At 45.6% G+C, this 22,135-nt stretch overlaps 1 protein-coding gene across 6 annotated transcripts in view; it reads right to left on the reverse strand.

The window, feature by feature from the left end:
- Nucleotides 1-22,135, reverse strand: part of KALRN (kalirin RhoGEF kinase) — a 1,827,638-nt gene that overhangs the window by 1,251,835 nt on the left and 553,668 nt on the right. For all 6 annotated transcript variants that reach the window (XM_069616662.1, XM_069616664.1, XM_069616661.1 and 3 more), the window contains exon 4: nucleotides 754-946. In XM_069616662.1, the coding sequence (XP_069472763.1) occupies nucleotides 754-946 (193 nt within the window). The remainder of the gene's footprint in view (nucleotides 1-753; nucleotides 947-22,135) is intronic.

The following is a 22,135-nucleotide window of genomic DNA, read 5'->3' on the forward strand; positions in this document are numbered from 1 at the left end:
CAGCAGGGCCTTCCACAGAACGGACCTCTGCTGTAGTGCTGCCTGATGTGCCGACGGCCAATACGATGGAAATGCTTATTTGCAGGAGTTTCATCTATAAACTATGCTTCCATTACAATGCCTAGATCGTTAATAAAAATCGATTTTTGCTTGCTGAAAAATGTTCTAGTCAGGAATGAGAGTTAGGTTTTTACTCCCAAATTTAAATAATTGTGCACCCAACTTTCCAAATGGGGACACGCTCAGCACAGATTTTTATTTGGAGATCTGGATGCCGCAACAAGTACCCAAAAGGACATCAAACATGGGCGACGTCCTAAAAAACAATTATTGAGGATGCATCGTAGGTAAATCGAACTGGCAAGATTTTTTTTGTTGCTGTAGATAACCGCCCATTAAGGATATTGTCGAATGTTCTATGCTGTCACAGCACCAGGTTTTTATTTTGATGAGTTCTTTGACAACATTATTTGTCCTTGAAAAAATATTTGGGGGGCCCAAGCCCCTAATCTATTATTTACTCCCTGTACCCCTACCCCTTACCCACCCAACCCCCTATATTTTTTGATCCATTTTTTCAATGAAATTATTTCAGCAAAAAAACACATCGAAAAATATACTGGCGATGTAACAACATCATACCCTGTCGAAACACTGGAGAGTGGGGGGTGAGGAAGGGGAAATGTTCCTGCACTAACCCAACACACAATGAGAAGAGTTCCCACAGAGCCTTCAAGCGACCCTGGTTCTCACCTCAAAGATGAATTTGGAGCTGCCGAAGTTGGTCTTCTGCTTCTGCCAGAAGTTGTCGGGCTTGATGATCAGGGCGACGTGGATTTCCGCGGGGAACGCTTCCTGCAGGGTCTTCAACAGGGGTTTGATCAAGTCCCATTTGGAGCCTCGCATATCGATAATAACGGTGAAACCTCGCTTACAAACATCTTCACTGTGGGAACAAGAATAAGACCAGAGCGGTATTAAACATGGCCGAATGGGAGCCCTCCAATCGCACTGTCATTCATGCTCCTGAACGTGGCTACTGCATGAAGGGCACAGGCTGTCCAGTTCTTAGTATCATCATATAGTGAGGCAGTAGGTTTAATCACATAGTGAACACCGCCACCAAGGCGTCCACTTGGTGCAGAATTCAAGATAGCAGACAATAGATGGTTTGTTTCAAGTTTGATGTGGATATGCCGATTACGGCTCGGCACATCTTTCCTAAGTAAATTAAAGTTTGGTTTCCAACATGTATACAAAACAACCTGAAATAGATTTGCTGGGCATTAGACAAACTATTATAAAGGTTGAATTGGCACAGATTTAAAGGGCTGAACTGCCACAGCAAATTTTAAGCCCGTATTGCAGAAAAATGGGTGGTCCGAAGATAAACTATACTGCAAATTTAAGAGAATTAATGTAGTTACAACAAACAGGAACCTACCTCTCTTCTGTCACATGCAACACGGACTGCAAGAAAAGCAGAACAGAGTGAGGGATTCATTGTCGAACGGAATGGGATTATACTTTCAAAGCAGCCGGTATCGGGTAATGTTATCCTCATAAATAATGTCGCCATACATATAGTCGCCGGAAAACAGCATGGGCGACATGAATGGGGACAATATATGGGGTAAATGGGATCGGTCCTTGCGGGGGGTGTCCCCCGCAGGTTCCATATGATAATGTTGCGGTACAAAAAACTGCGCCATTCTTGTATGGCGACATTTGTGCGGGGACATAATCACATGGAACCAAGCAACGTTGGTGCTCTGTTTGAGCGTCGCAATGCAACACTGCATTCTCACAAGCTGCGCCTCATGTTTCGCAGGTTATGTGAAAAACCTCCGAAAAGGGACCAATTCAGCATGTAGGCTTTTAAAATGCCAGCTGGACAAGTGTACCCTAAACAGGCCAAGGGCATGAGCCAACATTGCGTCAGGACAAGAACTCTTGAAAATGGCGCATTTTAGGTTTAAAAGCTGTACTCCTATCTAGCTGGCATTTTAAAAGCCTATGTCTTGAAATGGTGATGGGAGGGGCAACTTCAGAATCTGGGTGGGGCAAACAGAGGCTGCGCCCCCACTGTGCTACCCCAATTGTTTTGCAGCTAGGAAATTGTAGCACACCCTGGTTTTATGATCACTGACAAACTATGGATTTCCATGGCCGAAAAGATAGATGGCGTTTGCGTATCCATGACTTTGGCCATGTTTTTACTAAGGGCGGGAAGGTGATCTGTGTTATCCAGGCTCCAGCTGGATGCGAGCAGGAGTGGGAAGTAGATCTTCTGGTTTCACAGCTGTCAATTTCGAGGCGGCGGGTGGTGGGGCTGAAGCCCAGGGAGCTCAATGGCATTGCGTGCCTGCTGCCTAATCGTTACATTGACGGCAGTGAAACCAGAAGATCCCGCTTCGCATCAACTCAAAGCTGGAGCATGGATAACACAGAGCACCTACTCGCCCTTAGTAAAAACATGGCATCCATGTTCGACCATGGAAATCCATGGTTTGTCAAGGATCAGAAAACCAGGGTGTGCTACAATTTCCTAGCTGCAAAACCACTGGAACGCACAGGAACAGGTCAACCCTCAATTTAAGAGGCAATATACAAAACCTAGCTATTCAGAAATCACTGAGTAATTAAGTACACAGATCTATCAGTGGCGAACGACAGGAAAACATTTCCGCATTGGGCACTCTGCCAGAGAGCGAGAAGCCATCTAAGCCAGCATTCCGCTGGCCGAATGTCCTCAATCAGACGCATTAGCCACTCAAGAGTCGGCCATCTTGTTTCGCTGTGCTTGGGCGCCACAGGTGCTCACTTGAAACAAGTACTGGGAAGGATATGAAATATAATGCGTTCTGCTCTGAGGCACAGCCATAAGAGGTTGGCTATGAATGCCGCTCTAGCAGCAAGTCACGCACTCGCTTAAGCAATAACAGTAAGGCCATTATCTCGCCAAGCATCATCCCCGCTATTATTATTTTAGGGTCATTTAGCAGTGATAATAAAAAATATAATACAAGGATACAGAAAATGTTTTTTCTTCTGGGAGAGAAATGACTACGCTAGAGAGACAGTGCATCACAGCGACTGCTCAACAAATGGCTGAAAACCGAGCAAAGTACTTTCGCTGCTTAAAGAGGATGAGTGGCCTGAATAGCAATGCCTACAGAACATATACCGCTGACAAACCTCCCAAATAGAGTTGGGTTCAGCCAGTACTTAATTAGTAAAAAATAAGTGCTGGGGCTCAAATATTTTCTGACATGCCCATGGCACATCAAGATGGGCAGCTCCTCGCCCACTATTGCCACCACCCACTGCTGCTTGCCATGCTGTCAACATATATGGAGTTAAAGCTGCAACTCCCACCGGCTTATTGTGGTTGACGGATGTACTCTGTCACTATGGCAGATGTGTGATTTATAAATACCAATCAACATACACATAAAATAACATACTAGTGTCTTGACATGAGACAAATGTTTAAGTATCCCTTTACACACAATCATTTACATTTTGCTCTAATTTTATAGGTGTTTATGTGACTGGCAGTCACAAAAATAAAGTTGCCAAACCACCACATTACAATCAAACTGATTAGGAGACCATAAGTGCCAGGGCTCAGAAATAATTGCCAGGGCTGAGCCATGGCAAACACCAACACAAATTAGGCACAGGGTTCGGTGAAAGTGTGTATTGTAGGCTTGGTTATGGGCTTGCAGTCTACTAGGGCCGTACACAACAAACCAAAAGCAGCCTAATAAGATGCAGACATGATAACTGTCATCAATCACTGTTCCTCATGGTCTTGGTGGCATTAATGGAAGCGAATAGTGATAAGATCCCTTCATTCCTCTTCCAACATGGCACCCAAATGCTCCTCAGAAATAAACCTGGAGCAACTGTCTAGTGGTTTTCAAGATGGCCACCAACAAAATTTGTGATCAGATCAGAAACACTGACTTCCTGCAAAAAGGATCTAACCTGCCTGCTCGTCATGTTGCTGCTCCCTTTACCAACGCCTTGTGAGTAGTCTCCCTATTACTCACCTCTTTTGCTTACGAGCATTCCTAAATTCCCATCTCTCCTTCCTTTCTCGCTTATCTTTGCCTACTTTTCTTCCTGAGTTTCAAAGTTACGTACCAACTACTTTTTCCCTCTCCCGCGAAGCAAAAGTTCGACTCCCTGCTCAACACGTGCACAACATGAGTACTTGCCTGAACCTTTTAACTTACATTTTTGCCTTTGGTTCTAGTTTGGCATTTTTTCCCTGAATGTTACTATACTCTAGTCATAGCCGCAAGCATTGCGGCGTGTCACAGCTGCACGTGACTGCCCACTCCGTTCTGCAGTACTTTACCGGAGCCGGGTGCTATGCTCGTCACCACGAGAGCCTTTTTCGCTCTTGCGCCCTACGCAGCCACTCATTCAGCGTGCAAGTGTCTTCTGCATCGCACGCCCGCATTCACTAGCCTTCTGCATATAAGCCCATTTTCGGATGTCAAGCACCATTACGACTATTCCGTCCTCTTTACCAGACTCCACATGTTTAGCAGCACGCAAACGTTCTTTATTCAGCTACCTTGCCTGCTGCAAACTACTTCTTTGCTTGGGGGTGGGTTCTTCTTGAAGTGGAATATTCATTGGCCTAATCCCTTGGATACTATTGACCTTCCACTTGACTACACCTGGAACTGGAGGTTATCTTGGATTAAGTTGTGACATCTTTGCAACTAACATATCTCTGCTAAGCAGTCCCAGCATCTTGAGTGGGTTTTCTTCCCCATGAGAGTTTCCCATGCCTCCCACTGGACACTTAAAATTTTCTTTCAGGAACCAGTGTGGGGCGTGGAAGACTTTCCATATTCAAGATACGAGACAGAGTAAGACCAATAAGAGCAAATTGTGTTTTTTGTGTCCATATCGTGCTCACCTCTATAGGTTTGAAACTGGACCTAAAACATTCACAGCAAAACCAAGCATCCAACGCACTATTGCAGGGAGTTTGATCAATAAAAGAACTATGCAGCAGACACTGGCCGGTATTATAGTCAGGTCCAAAAACACCCAAGGACGTGGTAGTGTTTCCATTTTAAAAAAAAGCATTCAACGCAATTGACTTTTGTGCCCACTAGTTGTACTTCCAGTTTTGAGAAAAATCAACATGCATGGCCAGATGGCATAGTCCCATTGCAAGATCACTTTTGCAAAGTGTATATGGGATACATTACTCACCGTAATCATATTCCTGATGCTTGTATATGCTTAGATTCACATGCTATGCATAGGCCGACATCTAGTGGAAGCTGCCATTACAGTTGTTTTCGAAACTCGAAATGGGACGTCGACAGGGCATGCCAGTAATACTATCCCTAGTGTTGGGATACACCAACTTTACCATTTGAAGCTCTTGCCCTCATTGTATATTCCCGTCTTGCCTCTTCTGTTTGTTCGCAGCACTCGGAAGGCACCATAGTGTGGTTCAAAGCAATACACACAACCAACATGATATCCAAAATATTGGCATTATGAAAGATTGGTGATTAAAACCACAAAAATCACTAGCAACGATGCTGTGTCAATATCCAAACAAAAAAAGTTGGATAAAAATAGAATGGCAGATGAAATTGCAGAACACATTCTGCATATATTATAATTTTTAAAACATAATAAAATGCGTCACCGACAGTGCGGGTGCTTCACCCAACTGCATAGTAAGTAGAGTTAGAGTTGTGCAGATGGCTTCAATAATTCAAAGATTTGGTGAAGAGGTTTAGATCTTTTATTTTTAGATATCACAGTTTGGCCGATGGACTGCAGGAAGGACAGACTAAGGGGAACCCTGGTCTACTCCTCAACCCTTTCAATGGGCTTCCTCCATCCTAAACCAAGCTTGCCTTTTCCCCAGCCGGTCGTAATCCAACACTAGTGATCAGTCACCTCACTCGTCCAGTTCTATCCTGGGCTTTCGATGCAGGCCTCAAGGGTGTAGCCTTATCTACCTTCTACTGCTGGGATTGTCCAAGGAATCCCTACTCTAATGATGTCCCACTGTGTAACAAAAGATGCTCCCTCCCTCTCAGCATCCCTCACTCTCTCCCTCATTCATTCCTCTCTGAACCCCCTCCTTCTCCCTCTTACCTCGCCTGTCTACCCTCTCTCCGCATTCATCTTATTCTCTTCCTTCCCCCGTCTCTAATTAGTACTACCTCCTCTCTACCCCCCTCGCTCGATCTCACTTTCCGCTCTTCTCTGTGTCTCTGTCCTCTCTACAACTATGGTCTTTCTCACACTGTAACCTTCACTCCCTTCTGCTGCTTTCTCCTATTCTCCAACCTCCCTTTATAGGCCAGTCTCCCGCTCCTTCACTCTCACACCCTCCCGCTTTCACCCCCCTCCCCTGTGTCTGCACCAATCTCACATTTCATTATCCATCTTCACCCTTTAACTCTCACCCATCTCCCACACCCCTATCGCTCTACTACCACCCCCTCTGCCAATCACTCTCATAACCATCCCACTCTCTCAAGTTTGGTACCACTCTCACACAATACCTTCCCTGCGCTCTCATCCAATATCTCCAGAAACTCCTCAGCACTCCAACTTCTGCCTGGTCTCTTGGTCCACCAACACTCCCTCCTGACCTCACCTGAACACACCTCATATGCGCCGGGTTGGGGTCCATTGTGTACGTCCCCTTCCTGCAGCCACAGGAAGTCTGTGCTCCTGCCGGTAGTCCGGCTGGTTGGCGGTGTGAGGCTCATGTCGGCATCCTTGGTTCTACACGCAGTGTGCTAGAAAGGAGGCTGGAAAGCATGTTGTGATAGACAGTGGTACCAACATTTGAATTATACAAGGTACGTCCAGGAGGTCTAGGGACTGCCCCCACTTACCCCCAAACCCTGCCTCTGGAGTATGATCAGCTCTGGCACAAGGCCTGGTATACTCCTAACCCCAGGTTGGGTGGGTTCCCCGTTCCCATCCAACAGAGTAAAGACCCTGACCCGGTTGCATCAGCACTTGCTAAAATATGGCGTTTGATACAAAGTTTCAGACTTAGATGTGTGCTTTTTTTTCCTTTTAGACTGAAAACAGCAGCCACGGCATTCCTGTTTTTAAACAGTCTTTTTACATATTTCTCCTCCCACGATCTATGCCACATTCCCGCAACCAGCACACCTGTATAGGGAACAAACAAGTATGACATGCCTGTGGCCTGGAACACTGAAATAAAACAAAAACAGGGTTGACATTTAAGAAGGGGAAATGAATGTAAGCCGCTGATCTGGAGCCTTACATCCTCTTTATACTTAGCATGACTGCTTATTACAAGCCGGAGCCAGCGGAGGGGCTGCAATATAAATAAGGGCCCTTAGCAGTGGCTCGAGAGTATGCACACAGCGGGACAGCACACTTTACATTTTTATTACATTCTCAATTATTTTGATGGAGAACATGTACTCGTGTCTGCGCAGGATCCTTCAGTGATGAAGGATAAGTTATGTCTTAAGTGCTTGTCACTTGTGGCAGAGGTGCATGTTTGTCACCATGGCTCATTACCATATCCCTTGCAAAGCATATGCAGGGCTCAACACTGTTGCCAGCTGCTTAGCTCCTGGCTAGAGCCAAAAAGGAGTCTGGTTTGCTTGACAAACTACCAGCTACCTTGGATTCCCCAGGGCAACCTGTGCCCTACAAACATGCCTATGTTACATTAACTCTGAGCGCACTGGAGCTTTGGGAGACATTAAAGATAACCTTTAAAGCATAAAGAGGTGCTATTAGCCAAGGCGACAAGGTCGGTCAGCAGCCGCATTTAATATCGACATAAGCATCCCCTGAAAAAGCACATGCAGATTTATTTGTTACAGTTATTTTACGCCCAGACCCTGAGGTATCACAGCGTAGTTACAGACAGCTTGTTTATAATTCGGTATCATACGAGGTACATACATATATAATACAAGAATACAGATATTTACATAATAAAAGGACATGAGAATATAGTTACATACGATTGATTTGCAAGTTCGGATAGTCGCTCAACTTGGCTATGTTCTGCCTAGAGAGGACGGAAGTTGCTTGGTGTTCATTAGCTAGTATTGGTCAAATAGCCAGGTTTTTAGTAGCTTTTTGAAGCACTGGAAAGATTCTTTGTTTTTGATGGTTTGTGGGAGTTCCAGTGTTTGGGGGCCAAGACTGGGAAGTTACTTCTCCCTGCTCTGGAGCTTTTAAAGCGTGGGACTTTATTAGATCCAAGCGTCCTATTGGGGACTTTGTTTCTTATTGAATTACTGATGCAGATGGGAGCTTTCTTGGCAAGACCTTTGTGAGTGACGCATAAGGCTTTGAAGATGATTCTTCAAATAGCCATTGGGTCTCGTTCCTGATATTAGAGCTGTGATCTGATTTTATTAGTCCTAGGGCAGCTCGTAATGCTTTATTCTGCATTAGTTGCAGTCTGTCTAAATTGGCATTAGAGGTCCCTAGTAGGAGTACATTTCAGTTGTTCAACTTGGATAGTATCAGTGCTCTAGCTAGTGTGGTACAGTTAACAGGCGTGAGGCAGGCATTTCCATGTCTTGTCATAGTTAGGTTAGCATCTAGGTACACACCTAACATTTTTACTGAGTGTAATGCATTAATCTTAGATGGGGAGCCCACGATGAGAATCTCGTTTTTCTCATCGTTGAGCTATAAACTGTTCAAGGCCATCCAATTTTGTATTATTGCATAGATTTTATTAATGAGCAGTGTCATGGTCATACATACCTGTGAACGGAATGAGGATCTGGGTGTCATCAGCGAAATTGGTGTGATGACACCCATAAAATCAAGGGCAGCAAAGAGAAGCTTGGTATACGCATTGTAGAAAGTGCGCAATAGACATGACCCTTGCGGTACCCCTATAGTGACTGGGATGGGATCTACAGCCTCTTTGCCGATGGAAACTAGACGTGCACTCAGCTAGAAAGGATTTTACCCAGAGGTAGTGTAGCACAGAGATTGTCGGATGCTAAATGTTAAAACAAATGTATAAAAATATTTTTAAAAACGTACTTTCCCTCATGCGATGCTGCTTCCACAAGTGTCCGTTTTCAGTGTGGAATATGATATAATGAACACTGACTCCCTAAGAAGAAAGTGACATGTTGCAGGGGCAAAGTCAAACTAGTATCTACTATTTGCAGGTGCTAAAAGTGTTATTGGTGGGAATGCGGGGGCACAACTGAGGTACAAGGCGAGGGGCGCACATCACTTGGAAAGCAGGCTTATAGCAGTGAATACAACCGGCATTCTGAGCTTCCCGATTGGCTAGAGGAATCGCCCATGCATCAACACGCCCTTTTCAGAGGATTACCTCCCCGCGGTTTTCATTAGAAGGAGCATTCTATTCCAGTGATGAACACCCTGCCAGGCGCCGGAGCGGAGAGTTAGAAAAAGAATGTGGCGCTCCTGGCCCCCGCTACTGCCCCTTCCCCTTTTGCAGGGCGCGTGCCAATTCTCTTTTATACAGCCTGTTACACTGATGCCGCTAAGGCTGCTCTGATCACGAGGCCCAACAAAAATGGAAGAAAGACTATAATCAACCCCAGGAAATAGCAGATGTGCGCAGAATTCCACCACTGCCTGCAAAGCAATCCGAGATGGTCAAATGTTGGGTTGTTTTTCTATTGCACCATCCATCACCACACCAACCATCACCACAGCTATGCAAACAACAAAACGACTAGATGGAAAGTGGCATATCATTCCTCCAGCAGGTACAGACGCATCCAGACCTTAGTGTGCAGAGGAAAAGACACAGCATTCGAGCAGAAAGGGCATTCAGAGAAGTGGAATAGGGCTGAAGAAGTATGGTCAAGGGTGAACAAACTAAACATGGAAGGAGGAGCTCAGGGGAGTGTGCTCGCCTTGGAAGCAAGACGACAGAGCAATACAGGTTCGATCCCCGGGTCCGCGCTTACAAACCTCTGGGTATTAAGCACGTTATGAATAAACTATCACACGATATCATATCAAAGATTTGCAAGGGTAAGAGGGCATGAAAGGTAGGGATGGAGTTTGTGATAGTTTGAATGCCTGTAGCAACAGTGAAGAACGCTCAAAGTAGAATGTGCATAGTTAAATTCATTAAGCTCCCGAGAATACGTTTCTAACCGTGAAAAATGTAGTTCCAAATATTTCAAATAAGTATAAAAAATAATAAGCAGTTGCGTAATGGACTTGAGTTGTGTTCCTGCATACTGCTGATGTATAGAGGCTTGTCTGTCTGTTAGGTGTTATTATAACCTGAAAAAAGCCAGACAGAAAAACCTGGGATTCCCCAGCGAGCTGCCAGAAGGGATTAAGTCCAGAGTGAACTGTGTGCAAGATGAATGAGGGGTCCACAAAGGGAACAGAAAAAGCGCATCCCTCAGAGTGCCACACTTGCATAGCTATGTGCTGGGAGCCCGGTGTGATTTGGATGGATATTAAAGTTACTCACTGTAGTAACTAGAGTACTCATAGTCCATAGTCCCCTTTCCTCCAACCTTGTGTGCGTCCCCCAACATGGGGACGGTACTGGAACCTTTGGCAGCGAAAGATTGAGCTTCCCTTTTAAATTTAGTATACACCATCATACAACTAGAACACAGCTATACCCCTGAATAATTCGGCCTAGCTATTCACATACGAATATGACCCATGAACACCTCATCACCCTAATAAAATGCAGCTAGCCGAGCACATTCCGGCCTTGTTACTCACATACGCGTCCTTCAGGCCTAACACAGCCAGAGCCCAGTCTGGGTGTCCACCCACCAGGCTGCACACATTCAACCGATATCTTCAGCACCACACCTAACGCCAGGATGCAGCTACCATCAGGCAATTACATCAGCTGTACACATATCTGGTGCACCCACGCACCTTACGACTACCCCCTCTCAACTGACCAGAACTACGGTTCCCGGGGGAGTTCAACCTATCAGCGCTTTGAGGTTATACCAATGATATAAAGAGTGCTATATAAATGCAAACTAACATAACTATCCCATGACTAATTACCACTCAGCTCAACCACCAGTTGAGTATCATCGGCGTAGTTGGTGAAATGTGCACTGATGTTATCTAAAGCTACGCAGAGGAACCTGAAGTAGAATTTGAAAAGGAGTAGCGATAAACTGGCACCTTGAGGGAGCCCACAGAATATGGAGGTCTCACAGGAAAATGTATCTCCCCAATGGACCTTACATTTCCTGCCTGTGAGGAAGGATGTCAGCCAGCCGATTGCTTCTTTGGAGCAATTTGCCACCTTCCCTAGTGCCTGTTGGAGCGGTTCATGGTCCAGAAGATCAAATGTGGCACTTAGAGGAGTATGAGTAGCCCTGTGTTCCCTTCGCCATTATGCTCAGCATATGCCTTTGTAAATCAAGCATTGTTGATTCCGTGCTATAAGCAGCTCAGAAACCCGACTGCTGATTATGCAAGATCTCGTTTGCTTCAACATATGACTGCAATTGAGCTGTGGCGATCTTGTCCATCACTTTGAGGGGGAAGTTACAATTTGTGATCGGTCTCAAGTTTCCCAGTTCCCTTTGATCTAAGCCTGGGTTCTTCACCAGGCGTGTGATGGTTACTGTTTTGATGCTTGTTGGCACTACTCTGTCGTGGAAGGATGCAATGACAATCTTCGTGAGCAGTGGGGCACAGATGTTTATAGTCTTCAGAATCAATTGCGGAGGGAGGACCTTCTCGGCGCATGATATTGGTTTCATTGAGGACAGTGTTTCAACAATGTCCTCAATTGTGTCATTATGGACATGGAAGGTCTCCTGGTGGTTCAATGATTTTCCCATGGTGGTGCGGGTGACCTGGGCCTTAGATGTTGTTTGAGTGTCTATTTTCAGATCCCTGGCTTTTTTGATTTTTTTGAGAAGGCTGCCTGAACCTTATCCCAATCTTCCCGAGACAGTGTAAAGTTAGATGCTAATGTGTTTGGCTTTTCAGGGAATTTGAGCATTTCAAATAACTTACTGGTGGAATTTGCAGCCGACCTAATTTGTTCATTAAAGTAGTTATTTTTTCACCAATACCCTTTTTGTAGGTTCTCAATTTCTCTCCAACTTTCCTTATTGGCCACTGATGGGTTCATCTGTACTCCCTCTTCCTTTTTTTAGCTCTACTAATGTGGCGTTGAACCATTTCTGATGGTTTCCATTTGGTCTAACCAATTTGGTTTTTAGTAATGCCCTCTGGTCCACCAGCTCTTTCGCACGATATAGATAGTTTGAGATGAGTTCACCACATGAATCCTCCTCCTTGGACTCCCTCAAAACTTTCCCTATGCACTGTTCTAGTTGGGCGGTCTCCATTTTCTTGTAGTTCCTACTTTGTGGCCTCTTCGGCTCATTGCAGTTATTTTTTCTGTTGGGAGTCTTTTATGGACCAAGTGAATTACACTTTGAAGTGGTCTGGCCAAATGCACGGCGTGGTGATATACCCACTGGTTTCTAGGTTATGCATAACAACCCAGTCGAGTTGGTTCCCATTTGCCATAGTGGGATCAGTATTCATGACCCTGAAATCTATCATTATAGCCTCTTTATCTTTGGAGTTACTATGCTATCTATTGAAATCCCCCAGCACCCATGTGGCTGTGTTAGTGCCCTTCAGGATGTTGAGTTGTTGCATAATTTCATCATTAAAATCTAATGTAAGAGACAGGGGTCTACATATCAAGATTATGTTGATGCTGCAGTTATCTGTGGGGGTGTGTTTAAGATGTAGAATTTCACATCCCGTGCATATCGTTGTGGAGGAGAACATGTGAATGGAGTCCCCGACTATCATGGCGATCCCCCCCCGACCCCCAGCTCCGTGTCTCTATTTTTATGGTGAATGATATACCCCGCTGGGACAGCAATGGTTCATGTGGGTCCAATAGGGTCCTGCAGCCATATTTCTGTGATGCATGTAATATCCAAGTCCTCCTCCAGTATCAGATCATGGATATTCTGTGCATGTTTATTTAGGGAGCGAGTATTTACTAAACACACCTTAAGTGTTTTAGAATTATTGCCCGTGTGAGCTGGATTAGCCATAGATGGCATATCAGCCTTTTTCCTGTTTCTCTTCTGAGATTGACCTTGTATTTTGATTGTGCACACCAAAGGGTGCTGTTCCCGATATGTAAGACTGTGAATGGTTTCCTGTGTCTTAGGTCTATTTTGTTCCATGGCTTGCTGTGCTATTTGCTGCACAGTTTCCATGAGAAGGTGGCCATAAAGGTCGTGCCACAGGCTCCCTACCGTTTTTGGAGAGACTACCTTGGGCAAAAAACTCGGGTGTGTGCGCAAGATGACCTTGTCGTGATGCTGGAAATGCATTGGAGGTAAGGGCCTCCAAAGCCTTGTCGTTTATTGCCTTATGTATGTTCTGTCTTGTTTTCTGCACAGGAGTTCATGTGGGACTCCTGGTGGTGCGGCTCTTACTCTTTTCGGTTTGGTGAACAGACCCTTGGGATATCCGTATAGCACCCATGGGTGGGATACGACCCTGTACTCCAGGTGTATGTTTTTGGGCACCTGTGTGTAGCCCACAGAGCAGGGTACGGGCTGGAGGGAGCTCCGTGCAGAATTGACATGTGCCCTGCGCGTCCTCCATTTTGGGATGCCCAGGCCCCATCATTGGAATCGGTGGATTCCTGATGGAGACAAGATGGCCCCCCGTGGCCTCTTGCTTTCCATCACCTGTTACCTTGTTTCCCAAAGTCCTGGGAAGCCCTGGCTCTGTCCCTTCCCCCTGACTGGCTGTTTGGGGGAGGTGGGGGGGTGGAGTTCCATATATGGTGTTGTGGGGAAGTCCAGGCCAGACTGGCTCAAGCCTTCCCATTGACTGTATGCTGTGGTTACGCCCGTGGTGTGGGACCTGGGTGAATGGAGTGTGTGACGAATACACATTCCGTGTTATGGGTGTCTAGTATCTGGTGTTCGACACAATGACTGAGCCGGCCCTGCCCGAAACTGGTATAAATGCAGTGTGTACTGCTGAATGGCTGGGTACTTGTCTGAATCCACATCCCGTGTTTTGAGTGTCTGGATGGAGAAAAATGGCCTGAATGCATGGAGAGCCGATTGGCTGCCTGAATGCCCTTCTGAGTGATTGGTTGCCTGAGTGTGACCCATCAGAGTGAATGAGAGATCAACAGTATATCTGGGGGCCTCTCACCGGTAGAAATCATTCAGAAGCTGAAGTTGATACTTGATGCTTACTCTCGAAGCCGAGCCAGAAGAAGGTGAACCGCTGTTCCCTTTGTTGCAATCTGAAAGCTGATGTGCCTTCAAGAAGTGATCCAAGAAAGGACCTGGCTAGGAGACGTCTTCTCAAGCTATGAGGGACCATTGTGCACCACCTGATATTTACCAAAACTCCCTGGTAGATAGACCTACGAAAGGCTGCTGACCAGAGAAGGGGACCACCGAGGAGAAGCAAGGGACAGCTGTCCACTGTCAACGACCGCTGTCGCCGACTGGAGCCGCAGTGCTCCCTTTGCCTAAGAACATTTTGATCCAAGGACTCCCTTGTTCATCACCGTCGACCGCTTTCATCCTGCCAGAGAAAGTCAAGGCCGCCAACGACTGAGGAGAATCCACCGGTGGGTTTCCTGCTACCCGAAGACCACAGAGACGCCGACGCCCCAACGCCCTTGCTAGGCCAAAGTTCTTCAGTACCTCTCTGCGGCAACGAACGCTCGTCGTCGAGCTTAAAGGATGTTTTCGACGGATTGTTAAGAGCACCACAAGAACCAAAACTGCTGCTGCCATGACAGTGTTCACCCTTTTTCTTCACTGAATCTTGACAACTGGTGGCTCCTGCCTTAAAGGGAGCACACTCAAGAAGGGCCTGTCGACGACTCACCGAAGAACTCTATGAAACTAGGTACTTTGGGATCGTAGAACCTTTAGAAGGAATTGAGATTCTATGAAGCATAATTGGACTGGGCTGGTCAATACACTTTATTTACAGGTTGCCCAGGTGGTGGATCCTCGCACAGAACTGTCTCTAGGTGGACAGGGGACTGGTCACCCACTGCTTGATTTAACTTGCTTTCTTTCGGTGTCTAGCGTTAATGCATCTTACAATCTGATTGTATGCTATTTGGGGCTGTTAGCTGTGGTCGCCTTTGAAAGGAATCAATAGTTAAGAGTGGTACCACATAGACCTGTATATATTTGCCATTATAGTATTGCCAGAGTACAAAGTGCGTTATTGTGATTGTGTAAATATTGTGAACCTTAACATAGTGTGTGGGCATTCCTTTGTGGATGCTTTGGGACTACACTGTACTTAAGAACCAGCCTGCATCACCTCCTAAGAGCTTAAGCCTTGATTGCTCATCCATAGCTACCCTAGAGAGAATCTTGGCTGGGGTACACTGTGCTTCCATTCTGCCATATAGAGAGCAGTAGTACAGACACCCCCCCCCCCCAGTCTTTAGTTGTTATGAAACATGGTGAAGGGGTCACACAGACAACTCCTGAAGCTTGTTGAAGTGAGCACCACCAATAGAACTGCCTTTAATGTCACCAGCCGGATGTCCACCAAGGCCATCGGCTCAAAGGGCTTGCGCTGCAAGACCGCCAGAACCACATTGAAGTACCAGACCAGATGAGGCCTGTGCACCGGAGGAAAATGTCTGGACAACCCCTTGAGGTGGGCCTTAACCACCTGGTTTGGCTGCTGAAAAAATGTGCTGCTGGGAATTCTTGTAGGTCCCGATAGCTGCAGCAAGTATTCACCTGAACGCCGGAGTTGGCCAAATGCACAGAGAAAACCAACACGTCGTCCAGAGAGCAGGTGAAGGGGTTCAGCCCCTTGTCACGAACCCAATAGCAAAATGTGGTCCACCCTCTCTTATATTGGGATCGAGTAGACAACGTCCTGGCCTCCTGTATGATGCCCCAGTTGTCATCTGATAATTGAGCGTGTTGCAGTCTCAGCTGGTCAGGAACCAAGCCGCAAGGGCCAGGCTGGCCGGGTCCTGGTGCTCCACTGCCCTGCCCTGCTGTGCCAGGTAGCCCCACATTCTGGTTTACAAGCTGCATGATTTTCCTTTTCCCGTCATGGGATGATATAGTGCTGTATCAGTTAACATGTTATAGTAATCTACACACTCTTAAACCAGGCTGTAACTCCAATTTTGGCAGAGATATATAGAACAGTCTGTAATTTCCGTGTTCGTTATTTGTTTGCTTTACTAATGCATCTTTTTAGATTTTTGTGCAGATTAAATCCTATCCTGGACTTTTCTGGAAAAGTGCTTGGTCGCTGTACCTCGGACTGCAACGTTAGTCAATGTTTCAAAATTATTTTGAAGACTTCTTTGGCATTCAAACCATACATCTAATTTTTAATTTACTTTATTTATGGACTTAAGCTCATAAAAGTGCAGATGCAATGTCATACAGAAATACAGTTAAAATGCAATACAAAATGCAAATATAGGATAAACTTAGGACAATACTAACTATTATAATTTTAACATCTTTAAAATCACAAACACTGATAAAAATCGCTTAAAAGACAGGATGAGACCAATTTAAGCCGAGCGGGTACACAAGCTTTGACCAGGTAACTAGAGACTGCAAAAGCCTCATTCCTAGGACATGTCATTTTACAAATTACAGGGACTTCACTAAAAGAAAATGCCTGGTAGCTCAATACGATTGGGAGGATCCATCCTTTCCATGGGATTTATATTTTCGACAATCAAAGAGGAAATGAGTCACGGTTTCTATTGCAGAAGGACAGAATGGATACAATGGATAAAACTTGCATGGATTTACAGCCCAATTATATGAACATTCCGTTACCGAAAAAGTGTTTAAACCAAAATGTATATTACTGCGTAAAGAATAAATCATGAATCTCATTCAAATAATTCTCCGAAGTAAAAGCAGCTTTATGAACAATATAACCGGGGACTCATTAACGAGACAGAAGCCACCATTTGCTTCTCAATATATCGGATATCTAATTTCCATTTGATGTCATTATACATTTCCTCAGTTATGTGGAGGTCTGTCTAGTAGGAGGGCGGAATTTGACACAGAAAGCACTGATGAAACTTTATGGTACCAAACTCAGGATGGCCCTCTTGTGTATTAAAGACTTCTCAGAGCAACACTTTGTGGTGGGCGAGTTTAGAAACCTTATTTGAAGGCAACCAATGCAGTAGAGGTTTGCTTAATGGGCTAAACGCTATAGATTGCAAATCTATCTCAAGGCGTAAGAGAATCGTTGCTCAGACAAAACGCAAGGATACTTTGCACAAATGTATTTTTTTTCTGATTTGGCCAACGGGTCGAGCGAGACCAACGGTGTCCCAGAGCTCGCTCCTGTAAAGTGTGGCGGGAATTGCATGTGCCGTATACACCGTAATGATTGGTGACGGGAATTTAAAGTAAAAAGTGCATTTGCGCGTCGAGTTGGAGTAAGTGCGCTTTTAGCTACTCCATTTTATATCTTTGTGGAACCTAATGCCCAAGTAGTCAGAGGAATTAACCTCCTGGAGTGTAACCCCCATCCAGTGTGATATTGGCCCTACAATAACACACAGGGTGGCAAACCGTCACCCTAGTTTGTGGCGTTTAATGCCAAAGCATCTAGTCTTTCAGAACTCAGAAAATGTCTAAATGTTTTTGCAACTCCATCCTAGTTTTGGATAAAAGAACGGCATTGTTGGCATACAATATAATTCCTTTTTATTACCTGATAGGGTAGCGTCAACACGAGAGAGTTTAAGCACCAGAACATTCACATAGAAAAGAAATGGGAGAGGGGCAAGGACACAACCTTGGCAGACACTTCACTAGGTACTGGGAATGTGTCTGTGGTATCGCCATTTTGACCATATTGGACTACCGTTGTGGTGAACTCAAACAACCTCTGGGTGGAGTTTAAAATATCTGGTGGTACTTCCATGCTACCCGACAAGGACCATAAAACATTCCAATTCACAGAGTCGCAAGCGGTCAATGTATAATACATATAAATGCCTACGGGCTCAGGTGCGCTATACAAATAAAACAAATACAAATCAAGGAACATTTATTAATATCACACTTTTGGTTAAAATTAATAAAAGTCAAAAGGCCTGATCAATTTGACCCTTTCAAGGGTAAAACCAGCCTGTAACTCAGTAATGATACAAGCATCGAAGACCCATTTTTCCAGTCCATTGAGAAAAATCTTACCATAGACATTTGGTTGCCTGTCAATTACACTGATGGGTGTGTAGTTACTGGGAAGAGAACCAGTGCCTTCATTTTTTTAAACAACACAATTTCAGCACAGCGCTAACTCGATGCAGCAGACTTACTTGGATATATGCAATTAAAAAAAAAAAAGTTAACATGGGGATCCAAACTAGGCTTTTCTTTGAAAAAGTCAACAAGGACGCAGAGCTTTGCCCCTCTTCTGTGAGTTAACAGCCTTTTTGTCTTCTTTCTCCAAACTTCTTCTCACATACGTGATAGCAAGCCTGCTCTACCATGGCAGTTAGAACATTCTGTGTCATGGCTACATAATACACTGAAAAGGCTAAACCACTCATGTTTTTAGAAGGAATGCTTCAACTTTGAGATGGGTTCCAATCCGTCATGACATTAGATCAGAAACCAAGTGCAGGTCGCTGCCATCTTGGGCTTTAATAAGATGTTCCCAGCTATCAAATTCTGCAGCCTTTTTATTTTCGAATATCAAGGTTTTGTAAGCAGTATCTAACGGTTTGGTTCTTTATGGGTTTTTTGGCAATGTGTTCTATTTCAGGAGGGCAGCCTTGGCCAATCTACAATTCTTTTCATACCAAGAATTGTTATTTCTAACAGTACGTGTAATCTGCAAGGTAGGGGTGGTCACAAAGGGGAGAATAGTTCTCACTATGGAAGAATTAAATGGTACAGTCAGAGAAGGATCCTGAACTAATTCTGAATTGAGGGGATCAATAGATCATTACAAATGTAGGTATACCTACATTTATGGTATTTTTTTTTATCAAGACCTTAAAGATGGTGTTATTATGCATGACACATTTGTATAATTTTCTTTAATACTGAATTAAAGTTTGTCAACATGTTTGGTAAAAGTGCAGCATCCAGTCGAAAATCTTATTCTCTCGTGCATATTCGTTGGGTTCTCAGAAATTGGCTCAGCAGTACACTTTGTATTAATGGTGTGGAGTGATGAGAGTATCTCCTGTCTAGTGGTTAATGAAATTCTATGAAATATTGATTCATAAATTTTACCACTGCATCCAAATGATTTCTGTAGTTTATACCATTGCAATAACGTTACCAGTTGCAAGCATTCCATGTATAGTTTGAATACACTTACTGTGAGAAACCCGAAGGTGTCTCACTTACTACTCCCCGGGGATCTGTCATTCAAGTGGCAAGCACACGGCCATCGCTATTGGATCCAGGCCCTGAGGGTGGAACATTGGGGGGGGGGGGAATCACCTGGATGGGGGGGTCTTCCGGGAGTGGAAGTGGGACACCAATGGGTGAGACGCGGAACCCCATTCCCTAGAACATGTGTTTCCCCTCCAACTCTGTAGGATACTTAAAAACTCTAACCCTCCCTTTACCGACACACACACTTTTACACTAACAGGCAACAGACTAACATCAGAGCCGTTTACCTGACATGTCCCAGGACATGGGTCAGGTAGAGTCAGGCAATTGACAACCACGCACACCAGGCAGGACTTTACCTTGCCCACAGGGATAAAAGGCAGAACACGAAAGCACACTTCGAGCAAGGCCAAACACACAGGAAGACCGCTACACCGAACCGGCAGTTCCAATGGAAGAGGAAGGCGGTGAGACCTGGAAGGACGACGAAGGGGGAGATACCCTTGCCCTTTACAACTCAGATCTGCAAAGCATCCGAAAGGGAAATCATAAGACTGGGATTTACAGCTGGCATGTGGAGGAGCAGATGTCAACGGTACACGGCGGTCTCTCGCATTGATAGCACAGGCTGGGAGGCATGTTGGCTACCATGGTACCATCCTCGACTCTAGAGGTAAGACAAGACCGCGGGTTCAACACTGTTAAGACTGGAGGGGGGTGTCTGTACTTTCGCTCTCTAAATGGTGGAGGAGAGGCACAAAGGACCGCAGCCAAGATTCTCTATTGTGGTAGCAATGGATGAGCAATCAAGGCCTAGCTTCTCAGGAGGTGATGCAGGCTGGTTCTTAAGTACAGTGTAGTCCCCAAACCCCCACAAAGGAATGTCCACACACTGTATTAGTTAAAACACAGTCTTTATATAATATTCAAGGTTATGTACACTATCAAAATAACTCACAATTATCAGATCTCATTAAAGTGCATCAACTATACTCTTGTGTGACATCTGACCAATAAATTAATAGAGGTAACCAACAATAGACATAGGAGGAAAGCAGTTGGTTAGAACAATTGGCAGAATACTGGCCCCGTTATGTGGAGATCCCCCCCCCCTGCCCCACCGGGGCAACCTGTAAAGTAAAGATATATCACAAGCCCTGTCCATATATTATTCTAGAAGTCTTATTTCCTTCTAAAATAGTTGTACAACCCCAATGTACCTGGAATAGCAGAGTTAGTCGTCGGGTCGTCGACGGATCCTTCTTGAGTGGCTCCCTTTAAGGCAGGAGCCACGGATCGTCAAGATCCCATGAGGAAAAAGGGTTGAACGACAATGGTGAGGTGACAGCTTCATTCCTAGTGGTGCTCGTCCATGACGGAGTGTTGGCGTACTGCAAGGAAGAGGCGTGCAGGGCAACTCGGTGACGATAGTTCAGGACCGCAGAGAGACTGAAGAACTGTGGCCCAGTAAGGGCGTCAAGTCGTCCGGCATCTCTACGGTCATCAGGTGGCGGGAAACCCACCGGCGGAAGCTCCTCGGCATGTCGGCGGCCCCGACTTTCTCCGGTGGGACAAAGCGGTTGACTGTGCAGGCAAGAACGTCCTTGGATCAAATGTTACTTAGGCAAAGGAAGCACAGCGGCTCCGGTCAGCGGCGGCGTTCGGTGACGGTGATGGACAAAAGTGTCCAGGTGCTTCTCCTTGTGATTCCGCGGTGGTCCCAGTCTATGGTCGGCAGCCGGTCATAGGTCTGTCTACCAGGAAGCGCTGGCAAAGATTAGCAATACACGATGGTCCCTCGTAGCTTGGGAAGAGGGCGCCAAACCAGGTCCTCTCTGGGTCAGTCCTTGGAGACCCAGCAGCTTTCAGATTGGTGAAGTAGAGCAGCAGCAATTATTCTCTTCCAGCAGGGCTTCAAGGTCAAACTTCAGTTTCACTCCAGTTACTCTTCGTAGTTTTGACTTCAGCTTCTGAACATGAATTCTAGCAGTGAGAGGCCCCCAGATACACTTGTTGATCTCCCATTCATTCTGCTGGGTCACACTCAGGCAACCAATCGGTCAGAAGGGCATTCATGCAGGCAGGCAGCCAATCAGGTGCATAGTGCATTCAGGCCATTCACTTCTCTCCAGACACTCACAACAAGTTATGTGTACTGGGACAAGTACCCAGCCATTCAACACTCCATACTGCATTCATACCAGTTTTGGGCAGGGCTGCCTCAGTCATTGTGTGAAACACCAGATACTAGACATCCACAACAAGAAGTGCATATTGGTCACACACTCCATTCACCCAGGTCCCACCCACAGGGTGTACCCACAACATACAGTCACTGGGACGGCTCCAGCCAGTATGGCCTGGACTTCACAACAACACCATATATGGAACTTCCACCCAACAGCCGATCAGGGGGAAGGGACAGAGTGAGGGCTTCCCAGGACTTTGGGAAAACAAGGTAACAGGCAATAGAAAGCAAGAGGCCACAGGGTCCATCTGGTTTCCTATCAGGAATCAACTGATTCCAATGCCAGGGCGTGGGTATCCCAAAATGGAGGATACTCAGAGCACCTGTCAAATTCAGCATGGAGCCGCCACCAGCCCATACCCTGCTCTGTGGGCCACACATAAGTGCCCACAAATATACACTAGGGGCACAGGGTTGTACGCCCACCCATGGGTGCCATAAGGGTATCCCATGGGTCTGTACACCAAACCAAAAGAGA

The sequence above is a fragment of the Ambystoma mexicanum genome, chromosome 9, assembly GCF_040938575.1.
Source record: "Ambystoma mexicanum isolate Mex_15411 chromosome 9, UKY_AmexF1_1, whole genome shotgun sequence".
Lineage (NCBI taxonomy): Eukaryota > Metazoa > Chordata > Amphibia > Caudata > Ambystomatidae > Ambystoma > Ambystoma mexicanum.